Source organism: Sander lucioperca, chromosome 7 (assembly GCF_008315115.2).
Source record: "Sander lucioperca isolate FBNREF2018 chromosome 7, SLUC_FBN_1.2, whole genome shotgun sequence".
In the NCBI taxonomy this organism is placed as follows: Eukaryota; Metazoa; Chordata; class Actinopteri; order Perciformes; family Percidae; genus Sander; species Sander lucioperca.
In genome coordinates this window covers 7,987,767-8,003,793 of record NC_050179.1, presented here as the reverse complement: position 1 = coordinate 8,003,793, position 16,027 = coordinate 7,987,767, and the positions used below count along the sequence as shown (strand labels likewise).

At 39.3% G+C, this 16,027-nt stretch overlaps 1 protein-coding gene across 1 annotated transcript; it reads right to left on the bottom strand.

Moving 5' to 3' along the window:
* Window positions 1–138: 138 nt before the first annotated feature.
* On the bottom strand, window positions 139–10,260 carry LOC116038471 (neuroepithelial cell-transforming gene 1 protein-like). The gene is made up of 12 exons (XM_031282915.2): window positions 9,945–10,260; window positions 7,761–7,827; window positions 7,454–7,513; window positions 6,715–6,822; window positions 6,442–6,612; window positions 6,274–6,336; window positions 4,735–4,831; window positions 4,565–4,641; window positions 4,212–4,469; window positions 3,896–4,066; window positions 3,607–3,793; window positions 139–1,388 (listed from the first exon to the last, which is right to left on the bottom strand). Exons 1-12 carry the CDS (start codon window positions 10,082–10,084, stop codon window positions 1,057–1,059), a joined length of 1,731 nt encoding a protein of 576 aa, XP_031138775.1. The 5' UTR covers window positions 10,085–10,260; the 3' UTR covers window positions 139–1,056.
* Window positions 10,261–16,027: the final 5,767 nt, after the last annotated feature.

Genomic DNA, 16,027 nt, shown 5'->3' with positions numbered 1-16,027 from the left:
TGTGTTAGCGCACAGGGTCAAAATTAGGAAAATTGTGCCACTGTCCAAATATTTCCAAACCTAACTGTATATAGGTTTCATCAAGCAGTCAGCATTTGATAATAAAAACTATACAGTGAGAAGGTAGAAAAATGGTGCTTCTTTTTACATTGGGTTTTTAATATTTCAAGACATATCAAATGGCCTTTACAATGGTTTAATTCTGAACTGAAAAGTAACAAAACTACAATACAATATGTAGGATTTCAACACACTAAGTGGAAAGGAACACACTTCAGTGTCCCTCAGCTTCTGTTTGCCAGACAAATGTTGCAACACACTGTTGAACAGCTCTGTCAACAGTAAAAAGGAAGTGACCAAGTACAACCGAGAGGATGTTGTAACATATATTCTAACAGTCAATCATACTTAGGACTCCTAACAAACTACATGTTTTATCTTTTTTTGTTTAACAACATTTCACTGAATACATCTAAACTCATTAGATCCCTCCCCAGGAAACATGTTATCATATTCATGGTCAGTGTTCTTACTCATGTTATGCTCATTATTTTACATCTAATCTCAAACATTTTTAGACTCGTCTCAACGGCTTCCTGCACACAGCTGAGGTCATCACAGTTTCTCAGTTTCTTGATCCCTTATCTTGGCACAGATAACTGACAATTACACACATGCTGCCTATAATATAGATACACTGACATTTTGATTGCAGCAAGAAAACAAAGAAAGTTTACAAGTGTTGACACCGGAATGAACGTTGAAGCAAATTTTATGTTTTATGTTTATGTAATAAAAGTTGTTTACACATAGGTAGACACATAAAACCCTAATTCCACACACATTTAGCTGGTGTAAACATACATTCGGTCACTGACACATATCACTTTTTTTTGTAAACTAATTACACTTTTTAAAGATTAAAATTTGACAATACATTTGGACGGAAATGATTGGAAAGACCTTCAGTGCAGCTACAAAGACAAAGCAAAAGCATAAAAAGAGTGGTTGCATGAAAATTATTCGACAGAGAAACCCGTGTGCTGGGTTAAAAGTCTACACTCCAGACTCCTTCCTCTTTAGTGAGCCTTGTGACTTCTGGTCCAGTCTGGTTTTGGAGAGTGTCTGAGGCCTGAGTTTAGGGCCATAGACAGGCGGACAGTTCTCGTTTGTCTCCTCATCTGAGATGGTGGCTGAGACAGTGGAGGAGCGACGCTTGGCTCTGACAGCTTCTCCCTGCTGAACTCTGGGTGGAGCCCCCTGTTGTTGGGCCATTGCAGTGCGTAGACAGTTGAGCCACTGCTGCTTGTGGTAGACATCGTTGACATGCAGGGTGTGGGACTGGCCATGGGAAGGATCCAGAGAGCTCACACGGAAAACATTCTTAGCTAGAGCGACACAGAAAGGAAAGAAATACAGTTAACTGGACAGCAGGCAGCAAAGTCTGGGATACAAACATGGTAGTGTAATGGTACTTCTACTCCTTCTTTCCTCATGTCTTCAAAACTACAAACTCTGATCCTGCAGCTAGAGAACCCGCTCACTACTCTAACTCCTCTACTCCACCCAAATTACTGTACATATACTTTGTGTCTGGATAAAATGAATGTATGTATAATGTGAAAGGAGTAGTGTGTAGTGATGATGTGTAGTGATGAACCAACAGAGATTTATCATTTTATGAAGCGTTTTTGTCCCCCGACAAAAAAACTCTGATAAAGCACCAAATGACTGACACACAAACAGAGTTAGCGACTAGCTAGAGAAACAAAGTGGAACATTTAGCTACTAAAGTCAGATATTTTATTCAGGAGCAGAGACTAAAACAAAGCTAAAAGAGATTAAATATTTGACTAACATTCGACAGGTGGTCAGAAACACGACTCTAAATGAATGATAATGTTGCTCTGTATCTGCTAGATGTGTAAATAAGCAACTGTTTGCTAACTAGTTTGCCATATGTCAGTTTTGTGTTGACAGCTCGGTTCTGCTGCCCACAAGTAGCCATAAAGATTAGTTAATGGCGGTTTAACAGTAAATTTAAGTTAACATAGTGTAGCCCATCTTCCTTGGCCCATTGTTTATACCTTTTGTTCATGCCTCATCTTTATGAGCAAAAAACAGCCCTTTTACAATGTGCATTTTGTCTAGGGATTGATCGATACCGATAAGGTTTATTAGTATTAAATAAAACCGGTAACTGATATTTGGAACCAATATGCATTTACAGTGAAAATGAAAATCTTTAAGTCAAAATTAGGATTTTAGAATGTTAAGAACTCCAACTAAAAACTTTGTGTGCTTTGAGCAATTATTTAATAAATTACAAACTTTCAACATAATACACAGTAAAAGATAGTCAGTGTTGTGGGCGGGACATTAAAGGACACAAGCTAGCACGGACCGCTGATTAGCTTACAACGCTAGTATTCGGGGCACAGGGAAAGTAAAAACAAATCGCTATTTATACAACTAAAAAGGCTCAAAATATCACCACACTTCAACGGTAGCATAATGAGGGTCCCTAAATGTTAACCGAAGCATTGAGAACATTGTAAGTGTACAGGCAGTTTATTAAAAAAGATAGTTTAGAAAGACAGTAGCTGCGACTGTCTTTATAATCTATCTTTTTAATAAACTGTCTGTACACTTAAAAATCGAGTGGGTACACATCTGTTAATAACCCCTAGGTTCGTTTTGCGCCAGAATCTTTAAGTCAGACTCAGTGGTGAGTGAAACTGAAACGAAGAGACAGACACAGAGCTGTAGCAGAGCCAAAGTAACACACTTTTTTAATGAATTAACTTCATCAGTTATCAGGCAAATAAAACGCTGATACAAATAATTTGCAAACTGCCAAAAAACGGCCTGACAATCGGCCAGGGCTGATAATCGGTCTATCCCTAATTTTGTCTTGTGATGCTTGTCACTTTACATTTTACTGAAAGTCCTGTGATGTGCATGTGACAAATAAATAGGGATACTGTGACTTGAATAAAGGTGTGCAAAGCTAAAAATTAAGCTATATGTTATAAACTATAAATAATAAATAGAAATAAATAAAAAAGTGTTTGCGTGGTTGCCATGCTGAGAGTGGAGAGTTTATATTATACTGTTTTAAAAAGTTAAAAACAGCAGACACAAAATACAGAGCACAAATTATTGATTAAATCCACTCACGGCTCAGGTCATGTTCAGAGAGTAACGAGGTATCAAGCGCTACTTTGAAAAACACAGAAAATCCAAAGAGTGTGTAGGACACAAAGTGATAATGATACCCTACTTCCACATTGAGGCAGCACCTGATGACTGTTTATATTATAGATTCATCTGTGAATTATCTATTCATCCTTTAGTCTTTAAAAAGTCAGAACATTTTCCCAGAGCCTAAGGTGATGTCTTCAAATTGGTTTGTCTGACCAACAGTCCAAAATATCAAATTCTTTATGATATTAATGAGAGAAAAGCTGCAAATCTTCACATCTGAAATGAGCATTTTTGCTGGATAAATGAAATAACCAAACACTTAAAAATCCCTGTCAATAATGATTGACACAAAATGCCTCAGCCGAGCTCTGCCAGCAGGTGGAGTTGAACTCAACCCACCTTTCTCTCCATTGGTGAAAGCCCCTCTGAAGGACCCCCCCATGCGGATCTCTCCATCCTGCAGGTCCTCTAGAGCCAAGTCCAGAACTGGGATGGGCTGTCGATACACCTGGAAGCAGCTCCTGTCGTTCCGGGTCACCGGTCGGGTCAGAACCAGAAGCTCAGAGAAGAGGAACACATGCAGCCTCTGTGAAGAAACACATTAATAGAGAATGAAACATATGTGAATACAAGACAAACTACACGTATGTGGATGGTAAAAAATAAGGAGAGTAATCCTAATTCTCACCGAGCCACTCTTGTTCCGCAGCTCGCCGTGACAAAGTAGAGTCTTACAGTTATCTATGAGAGGGTCCCGCTGCTTATCATCCAAATACTCCAGTTTGTCTATATAATACTGGCATTCAGACTCCCCTTTTCTCACGTTGATATCAGACAGAATCTCCTGGATTATAGTGATCTGGATAGTTAAAGAAAGACCAATCGGTTGGCTATTTAGCAAAACACACAAGCTTAAATAATCAGTGAAAATATTAGCATAATATGTTATTCATCAGATTCAACAGCTAAATATAAGGATCAACACTGTCATGTGGATAACATACAGCTCTCTCCAGACTGGTAACATCTGGGTGATCAGGAGGAGTGTGTCTGAGGATCTCTCGCAGCAGCAGCGGGTACTTCACCAGGCGTGACCGTGGGATGTCGAGGAAGCTCCAGAGGTCCAGCTTTCTGCTGAAGGGCGACTCTAGGCAACGCTGAAGGAAGTCCTGGACCCGCCTGTCCAGCTTTTTCTGGTCCAGCAGGGCTTTGGCTGCAAGCTGGTTGCTGCAGTAGCCTTTGTAAGCGTTAAGACCAGGCAGCTGAGAAGATACACTAACAGTTACAATCTTTTTACATGTCGAAATTGATCATATTATCTGAAGATAATGGGTGTAGGGTAAAAATCAACACATACCCAGTCTATAACTATCTGTCCAATCTGAGCTACTGTTCCATCAGGGCCAGTTCCCTCCATCAGTTTCATCAGTAAGTCTGCAAATAAAATAAAAATGCACACACAGGTCAGACGTCAGTAAGGCATCAATTAAAGCAGTTAAAGCCCAAGAATGGTTAGTGGTAATTTACCCTCATGTAAGGGGATGTATGCATCCAGGTCCCCAAATATGTGAGCTAGTTCCTCCTCTGTCATGATGGAGAGTTTTAGCATTGGATCATGGTATGCCTAAATGTGAGAAAAGCAGCAGTGTGAGCACAAAAAAAGTTTACAGAAAAGGGAGCATAAATGTTTAGATTTTTTTACTTTGTAGAATTTTAAATCAGGGATGCACCGACTTTTTGACAGGGTTCGCTTTCTGCCGAACCGTAGAATTTTTGTTCCACCGAACCGAACCTTACGCTTGCGCTACGCTGGTCGTCGTAATGACACCGCTGTTGATTACGAGAAGGTGTTTACGTAGGTGGACCCAATGCAGTAGGCTGTGAGAAAGTGAAAATGGAACTCGGGAGCAGAAAAAGTGTTGTTTGGCAGTACTTTCAGTCAAAAGAAGGCGATTCAAGTCGAGCTACATGTTCAATTTGCAATGCTGATTAGTCTCGTGGTGGCAAGGACCCTAAACGATACCAAAGAATTTCTAATATGGGAAGAAGTTCCACTCTCTTGTTACTTCCGGCTTCTGAACTGGTTGCAGTTCCACCAGAGTTCCATATAGGGGGCGTTCACAGGCCAGTGCAGAATGAATGGGACTCTATGGAGCTATACCCCTCAAAATCCACTTTTCTCAGGATATAATTTTTTGTCTAGTAATTTGAATGTTGCATTTGAAAGGGGAGGCTAAGAAAATACACACTGCTGGGTGTTAGATTTTTTTAAAGTGGCTTTTTTGTTCTAAAAAGCCTTTTAAAATGTCAATGACGTCATACACATATACGGCCAGAGATTCTGCTTCACGGTAAGCTCTGAGTCGCTTCCTTTTTTCTCTCGAGGCATCGACAACACAGCTGACAGGTTAGACTCTCCCTGTCAACACACGTGCTAGAAAGAGGTTTACTAATGTTTTAAAGACCACGCCGAAATATTCACTCTGACATTCTGGTTCTGCTTCGGATACCGTCAAGCGGGATCTCCGATCGTAATCAGTCCTTCACTGACCAATCAGCATTCATTAGCAGAATGCTAGCGTGTTATGGCAACAACGACTCAACCTGTAACAAATCGAAAGGGCATAAGTACTCGTTCATTCAACTTTTGACCTATAATCCATGTTGAACTTGCAAAAACTACAATCAAATCTGAGATTTCTCAACGACAATCAGGCGAAAGAGACAAATTTAGCCGTCTAGCTCCATAGAGTCCCATTCATTTTGCACTGGACCGTGATCACCCCCAGTGGAACTCTGGTGGAACTGCAACCAAAGTAGGTACAATGGGGCTTAATAGGGAGTGGAACGGCTTTCCGTAGACGGGCTTTGACGATACACAACATCGCCACTGTTAAAACATTTGCGTATGAAACAACTGAAAGAATACGAGTTGTGCAACGTTGTTTACTTCATTAATGTGTTTACTGTGTTAATGGACTGAGGATGGGAGTAGGATTCGGTATTCGGCAGAAGCCCAAAAATCTGGATTCGGTGCATCCCTATTTTAAATAAAGATTTTCTGACCTTTCGTGCAAGTTGAAGATCTTCTATGAGATCCTGCTCTCCCCTGTAAAGCTCATGAATTGCCTGAAGAAGAAACAACAGAAATCACAGCAGGAGAGGTTACTTGTTCTGCTCTCTGTACTTTTAAGATGACTGGGCTGTGCTTTAAAAAGACTAAACTACAAAAACCTCTTGTCTCTTGATCTCTTTGGTGGAGAACGTGCTCTTCTGATGGACGTCCAGTGTCTCCGACCACAGCGTGCTGTTTCTGCGTTTAGTGGGAGTGGGACCTGCTGTCTTGCTGCCAGCTTTGAGGGACATCCCTGGTGACTTGCTGTCACCACCACGTAATGACATTGACTGGGGAAAATATATACTTTTTTACAGTCAAACAAAAGCTCTCTACTCATTTAAAGTTATACACAGTAAATGTGTAGAGTGTCACAAGAGTATGGCATTTACCTGGATGGTCTGGCCAAAGCGCCGCACTGCTCCATTCTTTGAAGGAGATATCAAATTGACTAGAGATGAAACTTTGGCCAGAGGTCGGACACGCTTGTTACTGGGTTCCTGGGAATCCAGAAAATAAACTGTTTAACTCGACTGTATTGAGGTGTAGACTGTAGTGGTGTAACAATACCTTAAACAACAGGCTATTGTTTCATACAAGGCTCTCAATTACACATTGTGAATAAAACCTTTACCAACTCATTTTGTTTAACACCTGATTAAAAAATGCTGATGTCCTATTTCTGTCACTTCTACTTTTTCCCTTTATTACTTAGAATAAATTTTTTGATATATTATAAAGAAATGCTTTTGTTTGGTGCTATTTATACTGATACTGAAACCACTCTAAAAGCACTTGTTTTACTCCACTCTCAAATATTAAAGTACTGGTACTAAAATGTAAGTTGTTGAGGTTGTATAGGAAGTGTATTAAACCACTTTCACAGAGTCAAGAGACTGTGATTATGCTGAGGAACAATGTGGTTCAGATTTTCTGTCATCATTATAATTTCCTCAGACACTCATACCAGTCTAATAGGGGGATTATCCTGAGCTCATAACACACACAAGAGCCGTCGTGGCGAGTACGTGAATCATGCAGAAGGATTAAAGTTTGTTGTGAAGACACGTTCAAGGGTGCAACACTAGACTTGCACCCAACGAACAGACGGGAAGCTGCCCTGACTCTCACCTTGAGATCGAAGCTGGACAGACTGACTGTGTCATCCTCCTTCTCTTTGCGCTTTCTCTTCTGTGGCAACATAAGAATACAAACTTGTTACTTTGACAAGTCCAACGAAAATTCAAACAACAGATTTGCAGAAACATCTCTAAGATACTACATGTAAAAGGACTGCAGCCTGAAATACTTCCACGTATTACTGATACATGTAGAAGATATGAATAAACAGTCACGTATGGCTTCAACAGATCATAGGTGCGAGGACATGACCACTGCAATCTAACATCATGGTGTTGTGTTTTCAACATTAACTCACTAGACTGAAGTCCCACGGAGTCCCAGGAGTGAGAAAAGTGAAGGAGCTGCCTCTCTGCAGTGGCGGTCTACAGGAAATTAGACAAATTAGCAACGGTCAAGCACAATGACAACAAGTTTATATCTACATTATTGCAGAGTGACTGTCTACTACTCTGCTGAGGACGTTTCTTTGTCTACTATTGATAAAGATGTACAGACTCTGATTATACGTGCAGACACTGGCGGCTGAAACACACCACAAACAGTAAGTCGAGGCACACAAACACGACTGAAGAGAATGAGTCTTTTCATAGGGCTGCATTTCATCTCTGTTAATATGATGGATGCCTATAACGTGCTATTTTTGCTCCAGTCACTGTTATGTTTCAAATATGTCAAACGTTGTTAATATTTAAAACCATATAAGGAGGAGCTGGACTGCTCTCTGCTGCGACAGAATAAAAGTCAGTTATGGTGACAAAACAAGACAGCTACAGAAAGTCACAATGTCTTCTTCGTAGTGAATGACACCCTTAGGGTGCTGTCAAGGCCAAGGTCAGCTGAACAAACAGCTACACAACCTACTCCTTGTAATCATTCAAGTGATTTTGGAATTAACAGAAGTATAAAGTGGGGAGTGAAAGATCAAAGAAAGTAATACAAAATAACTGGTAAAGTTGCATTTATCTGCAAGCCAAGTCCTTGAGATGTGATTTGTAGGGGGCAAAAAGCATGTCAACTTGTAGACAGAATAATAATTACAATCTACTAATCATGTAGATTAAAATATTCTATTATTATTTTTGGCACTTTGCAATTATAAGTTACTACATTTTGGGAATGTAGCAATATATTTGAAGCCAACACAAATATTGAGTAGTTTCTCAACCCTATCTGCAGTCTGGAAGAACAAACACAGGTGCAGTTAACAAGTTTAACTAGGCATGGGCCGGTTACCGGTTTCAAGGTATACCGCAGTTTGAAAAAGTCACGGTTTCAAAACCACTAAAATATTCTGTCATACTATTCCTCAGGTATGAGCTGTTTTTTATGAGTCTAGGACAGAAAGTGCAGTTTAGAAATCCCTCTCCCTGCCAGTGTGCAGTGTGTTTCAAAATAAAATACAATGTGTTCAATGAAAAGAAAAGTAGTTTTTTACCCAGACATTTCAAAAATAATACATTTATAGCTGTAATTGCAATACCGTAATACCGTGAAACCGTGATATTTTTGCTGAAGGTTATCATACCGTCAGAATCTCATACCGGCCCATGCCTAGGTTTAACTATGCAGACATGCCTTTCTAATCGCACTGTGTGTCAACCATAACATGCATTCAATACAGACAGAGAAATCATGAAAATACCAACTTCAGCGTTGGCCCGCAGCATCAAACTGATAATGATATCCGCCGATATTATTAGTATGCTGATGTAACTTATCAGTGCGTCTAACTAACTACCACTGATTCTAGAGATTAGTCAATTCATCTATTAGTAATTTATTATGTAATAGTGCCACATTTACAATGCTGGTTTTATCTTTTAAATTGTTTGTTTATTTTTTCTATTTCACATCATTGTAAATGGAATATCTTTAGGTTTTAGACTGTTTGTCAAACATGAAGACATCTTTTTTGGGCTTTCACAAGTTGTGATGGGCATTTTTAAATATTAAAATTTTAGTAAATAATTACTCAAAATCGACTTTATTAATCCATCGATTAATCAATAATCGAGGTTAATAAATTATAATTTGTTGCAGCCACAATTGATCATATATTAATTCTTAGTTTTACATGTAACGTTAACGTTAACTTAGTTATTACATGTTTTGACTAATAAATTGAGCCAGTGGTTATGGTGGTTATGATGTGGATTTTCTGTTTGATTCTAAGAAGTCAGACAGCTAAAACAGACGTGTATTATGTTATAATAACATACATTTAGTTTCTGTATTTTTTAGTTACACCACACGCAGCTTAAAGCATGGCAAATAGTAGTGACAATCTCCGAAAATATGGCATCCGAGGTGTACTTGAAAGCAACCTTTGCCAGTTAGGCTACAACAACAGCCCGTCACAGTCGGCTAACCCGATAACGTTAGCTCGGAATGTGCTTAAGTCGTATAACATTACAAACAAAGCTTCCAAATAAACAATTACATATTATGATATCAAATGTATGTGACGTGATATACTTACTTCTTTGAGTCTTTTCTCCGGAGTGTTTGTGGAGAAGGCTCTGCAGCGCTGATGACACTGGACGTCCTCGATGACATCCTACGAAGTTTCTGCTTTTTCTTTACCACCGTCCTTCCACCAACTTCTTCATTTTCTTCCATTTTGCAGGAGGCTTCGTTTTGAGATCAGTTATACCGGGACGTAGATATGGCTAAGCGAATAAAAGACAAATTCCAGGCGTATGAAAACTGGCCCGATGTAGCAAAGAAAGCAAACGATTGATGACAACAGAACACACACCACGGCGGAAGTTTGAATATGGCGGATCTTTGGAAATGGACCAATCAGAAGAGAGCTCAGAGCCATGAGGTGGGAGGGGCAAGGGAGACGAAGAAGGACATTGAATGTAGCATTAATTATGTTTCTTACCAGCGGGGGATAATGGAAAACAAGCCAACCGTAAATTTATAATTTATAAATAATAATAGCCTAATACTACTACTACTACTACTACTAATAATAATAATAATAATAAACTACAGTGTATTGCATAAAACATATACTATCAATTCAGTGTGTAAACTGGGGAGAAATATATACATTTTTCCTACTTGTACCTAATTGACAAACACTTGTGGTTTTATCATATAAATTATTTTTTTTTTGATATTAATGAAGCCAATTTAATCTCTAGGTCATATTTTCTTCTTTTCTTTATTTTCTTGCCACAAATAATTTCGCAAACAAACAAAAATGGAAGTGATATTGGCCATGTAAAAGTAAAATTTCTGTTTTAATAACTTCCAAAACAAGTGTAAATTTTCTCAAGACAGAGAGTATGCAGTAGTGCTGAAATAACTAATTGATTAATTTGTTGATCAACAGAAAAATTATAATCAATAAAGTCATTTATTGAGCAAAATGCCAAACATTCCTCTGGTTTCAGTTCCATAAATGTTTTATATAATTGCAAATCAAATATATTGGGTTTTTGAGAAAACAAGCAATTTGAAGGACATCACCTTGAACTTGTGATGGGCATTATTTACTATTTCTTGACATTTTACAGACCAACTTGTTGATCGATTTATTTAAAAAAAAAAAAAAAAAAAAAATAGCCGGATTAACTGATAATGAAAATAATTGCAGGAAACAATTGTGGTTTGTTGGAGCCCTAATATGCAAAGAGAACTTAATTTAAAAATGAGTTAGTTAAATATAACCGTCATATTAGTTGTAGTTTCTAGAATGAAGATGGTAACCTACTAAAGGAGTTTATAAGCATTTACTTGTACTGATTGAGGAGCAGCACTGGGTGGTTTCATAATCATCATCATTACATATATCCCATTTACGGTGTTCATTTTAGGACATCCTCAGATCTCAGACTCAGGTGTCAGACTCAAACGAAACGGCCTCAGCGTCACAAAAACCTCTCTCATCCTCAGACCAAACGGCGTCAGCCTCAGACCAAACGGCGTCAGCCTCAGACAAAACGGCGTCAGCCTCAGACCAAACGGCGTCAGCCTCAGACAAAACGGTGTCAGCCTCAGACCAAACGGCGTCAGCCTCAGACAAAACGGCATCAGAAAAACCTCTGTCAGCCTCAGACCAAACGGTGTCAGCCTCAGACCAAACGGTGTCAGGCTCAGACCAAACGGTGTCAGCCTCAGACCAAACGGTGTCAGGCTCAGACCAAACGGCCTCATCCTCAGACCAAACGGCATCAGCCTCAGACAAAACGGCGTCAGAAAAACCTCTGTCAGCCTCAGACCAAACGGCCTCATCCTCAGACCAAACGGCCTCATCCTCAGACCAAACGGCATCATCCTCAGACCAAACGGCATCATCCTCAGACCAAACGGCATCAGCCTCAGACCAAACGGCTGGGTTCTGGCTTACTCTGTGTGCTATGTATTAGTCATTAATGTTATGCACGAAACTTTACAGCCACAAATGAATGCAGAGCGAATTGCTAACTTAAAATTGTATTTAGGTGTTCGAAATCCAATCAAACACATATATAATGGGACAACAACAAGAAAAATAAATGATGACTTGCAAACTCACCGGAGCAGAAGGACGCACACTCACTGAGGAGCATCTCGCTGCAGTCTGCGGGAAGCGGGGCTTGACATCAAGCCCCGCCCACATCAGTCTTTTTTTTTTTTTTTTTTTTTACCTACGTCGTCTCCCCATACGCTCGAACCATACAGTCTATAGCTCGAACGGACCAAGACGGTAGCAAACCTCATATCCTCTTGTTTCACATTAGATGACAGAAACTGATGTAAGCTAAACACAAACGACATTTCATGCAACAACAGTGAACTGTAATTGGGTCCGTGTACTTTTTCGTTCATTTGATTTCCGACTTTGAAACGAAAAGAGTGGTTCGGAAATAACGTAAGACTGCTCCGGTGAAAGCCTTGTTTTCATGAGCTTCTGGGGCTAGCTGCTAGCTAGCTCGGAAGCTACATTTGATGGAAGGCAGGTTGCTAATTAGCCAATGCTAAAAAGTATGGAAGTATCCTACTAGTTTCCCCTGCTTTCTATCAATATTCCTCAGTATTTGTCTTTTGGTGTAGTTTGCTAACATGCTCGTAGACATGTAAAAGAACTGTTTGCGTGCTAGTTAAGTCAACGGTCAACACCTTTTATATTGTAACGTGAAAGCTCAGGCTGCGTTAGCTTCAGCTAAACCACAGCAGCAACTTGCACTGCCCCGTTAAAATGCAACTCGGATATAACGGTAATCACGTAGCGATTTTACTGTATCTAGACATCTGTATGTGTGTTCGACCTTTTGAAATACTTAGATTAGGTGTGTTACTGTGCAGGTAATATCCGATGAGCATCTGGCATGATTGTGAATTCTACTGAACCAGACTGAGAGACCATTTAAAGGCTCAGGAACCCTTTGCAGATGTTTTGGATTAATTAGCTGATTAGAGTGGGACACTTTGAGCCTAAAATATTGAACCTTTTCACAATATTCAAATTTTCTGAGGGTTTTCATAAACTGTAAGCCATAGTCATCAAAATGATAACAAATACAGGCTTGAAATATCTCGCTTTGCATGTAATAAGTCTATATAATTAGTTTTACCTTTTAAGTTGAATTACTGAAATAAATGAACTTTTGCACAATATTCTAATTTTTCGAGTTTCACCTGTATGCTTCTGGTTCACCTGTTAATTGTTAAAGCAAAATCGCCCCTTTGTACATTTGGTTGTGACTGAATTCTTGCTGTTAATATGAAAGTCCATAACGAAACAACACACCATTCTACTTTTGAGGGCTAAATTAAATGAAATATGGCTCGTTTTCCGTTTGACCACATTGTCATCAATATTAACAAGGTTTAAAATGACCTATTTTTCAAATTTGGATATCATTTCAAAATCAGAAATCAGTAGTAACTACATGAAAACTTCACTGTTGCATGAAATATCGTTTGTTTAGCCTACATCATCAGTTTCTATCTAATGTGAATCAAGAGGCTATATCAGCTTCGCTACCAGGCTGTCTTTTTTTTTTTTTTTTGAAAACTTTATTATTCAAGTACAGATCCATAAACACATTGAAAACATTAAATGCATACATACATACACGAAAAAGGGGCACATTAAATTTACATTAAAGAGGTTGTAAGGCATTGTAAATGTTCAGAGTCCGGATGGCTTTCTTATTTGTCAGTCCTTTTTTAAGGTTTTAAAATATAATTTCATGTCATTTTTAAATTGGTGACTAGCCTATTCGGTTTTCTTTCAGATCATTTACATTTATAGATATAAAATTTTCAAATAAAATTAAAAGATTCAAAATAAAAAACATGTCATTTATCCAAATAATTTTCTTCATAGTAAAAAAATTCTACCAGGCTGTCTTGGTCATGGATGTATTAAGAGAACGGTCTTGGTCCGTTAGAGCGTATGGGGAATGACGTAAGCAACAAAAAAAAAAAAAAAAAAATGACTGAGACAGCAGACTGCAGCGAGATGTACTTGCACTCACTACAAAGCATGGTCGAAAGCATGGATGTTGTCGGTACACGATCCGTTCTGCCCATGGTTCTGCCTGCACGATCCGTTCTGCACATGCGCAAAATGTTCGTGCATGCGCTGTTATACGAGGATTTACGACACTGCACGATCTGTTCCACGCTTCCGGTCGACAGCCAAGCTAACGGCTCATTCGGCTAACCGCTAGCTGATTGTAGCGGTCTGCCGTTAGCCTCCACAGGCAAGCTAACGTTAGTATAGCTAACAGCTAATTCGACAACTTTTTGTCTGAGGCTGAGAGAGGTTTTTCTGACGCCGTTTTGTCTGAGGCTGATGCCGTTTGGTCTGAGCCTGACACCGTTTGGTCTGAGGCTGATGCCGTTTGGTCTGAGCCTGACACCGTTTGGTCTGAGGCTGATGCCGTTTGGTCTGAGCCTGACACCGTTTGGTCTGAGGCTGACACCGTTTGGTCTGAGGCTGACACCGTTTGGTCTGAGGCTGACAGAGGTTTTTCTGATGCCGTTTGGTCTGAGGCTGATGCCGTTTGGTCTGAGGATGAGAGAGGTTTTTGTGACGCTGAGGCCGTTTCGTTTGAGTCTGACACCTGAGTCTGAGATCTGAGGATGTCCTAAAATGAACACCGTACCCATTAATTAATGCACATACTACATCTGTTTATTGCAATCCTCATACAGTATTTATTCCAGTAGGCTCTACTCTACCAGCACTCTTGCATTACTTGGAGGCCTACAGCACAGTAACAACCAGACCATGACCATCTACACACAGACACAACAATTTGACCTGTATATATAGCTATGTTCATACTTGCATTTGAATAGCAGCTACATTGTTATGTTACTTACCATTGTTTAGCTTTGTTGTCTTTGTTATATCTTATTCTGCATCATGTTTGTTCACTGCTTTGTGTATTTAGAGCTACTCATTCCTTGTATGTATTGACACACTTAGCCAATTAATTAGATTGTGATTCAGATTGTGATTCTGATAATTCAGCTGCCATGTGTAGTACTTTGTGTAGTAGATGGACCCCTAAAGGTGACATGGTACATACACTGGGCTTGCTGGGGTCCATTAGTGGTAGAGAGGGGGTTAATATGAACCCACATCTTATGTTTGCCCTAGTGGGTTAGCCATGACTGTCAGTGTGTGCGACCTGAGCTTGGGGGCTGAAAACTTGAATGACATTACTAAGAAAACAAAATGCCAGTTTGTAAAATTTCTCATTTGAATAGGTGTGTTTGTTCAGAGACAGGGATGCAAATATATAAATCTTATCATATAAATAATTACTAATTAAAGACATTTTACATTTTTTTTTAAACTTTCAAATATTAACAATAATTTGGAAGCCCCCCTGCGTTGACTCTGAGGACCCCCTAGGGGTCCTAGAGCCCCTGTTGAAGATCTCTGCATTAGACTACACCACTGTGGAGAGGGCATTTTGAAATGGTTTATTATGGACGAGAAGACATACTGTATACAGAAACCGTCTGTAGCAGTGTGCGTGTATAGTGAGGTTAAAACAATCCCATAAAAACATGCATATATTTTTATCTGACAATCATCCTCAGCAGATGTTCGCCCAGTTGTCCTGGAAATGTACATTTTATTTTATTTGAGCACATCTTGTTGAAGTTGAGACTGAAAGTTCATCCTTGAAATTTAAAGCAGTATTTCATGAAACAATCTTTCCACTGGGGCCATTCAGTAGCTGTTATGGAGCTTTTAGTTGTATACAATTAATCTTACCTTGTAAGCGAACATGGGCGATTCAACGACAACTGGACAAACTCCGATTGTGTGATCAAAAGCTCAAAAACAGGACTGTCCAAGGTCGAGAAGGAACTCAACTTGGATGCGTTTTTACAAGTCATTAATTTGCTCCATTAAAGACGCTTTGAAACATTTCTTATGTAATATACTTTCAACAACTGGTCAAATTAGGCTGATGGATTAAATCTAGCCATTTAATTGATTTCCCTGAAGCTAGCAAACTTTGAGTGCTCATAAAGAAATAAAGCAGTTATCTTGACCGAGTACAGATAAGTAACCATGGACACATGTAAATGTACTTG

Excerpts from the sequence above, each read along its gene's own strand:
- LOC116038471 (XM_031282915.2), bottom strand. The coding sequence starts at position 10,084 with ATGGAAGAAAATGAAGAAGTTGGTGGAAGGACGGTGGTAAAGAAAAAG. Across the intron at positions 6,613-6,714 it reads GCTTTGGCCAGACCATCCAG|TCAATGTCATTACGTGGTGG; the intron begins GTAAATGCCATA and ends TATTTTCCCCAG. Across the intron at positions 4,067-4,211 it reads TTACCAGTCTGGAGAGAGCT|ATCACTATAATCCAGGAGAT; the intron begins GTATGTTATCCA and ends TTAACTATCCAG.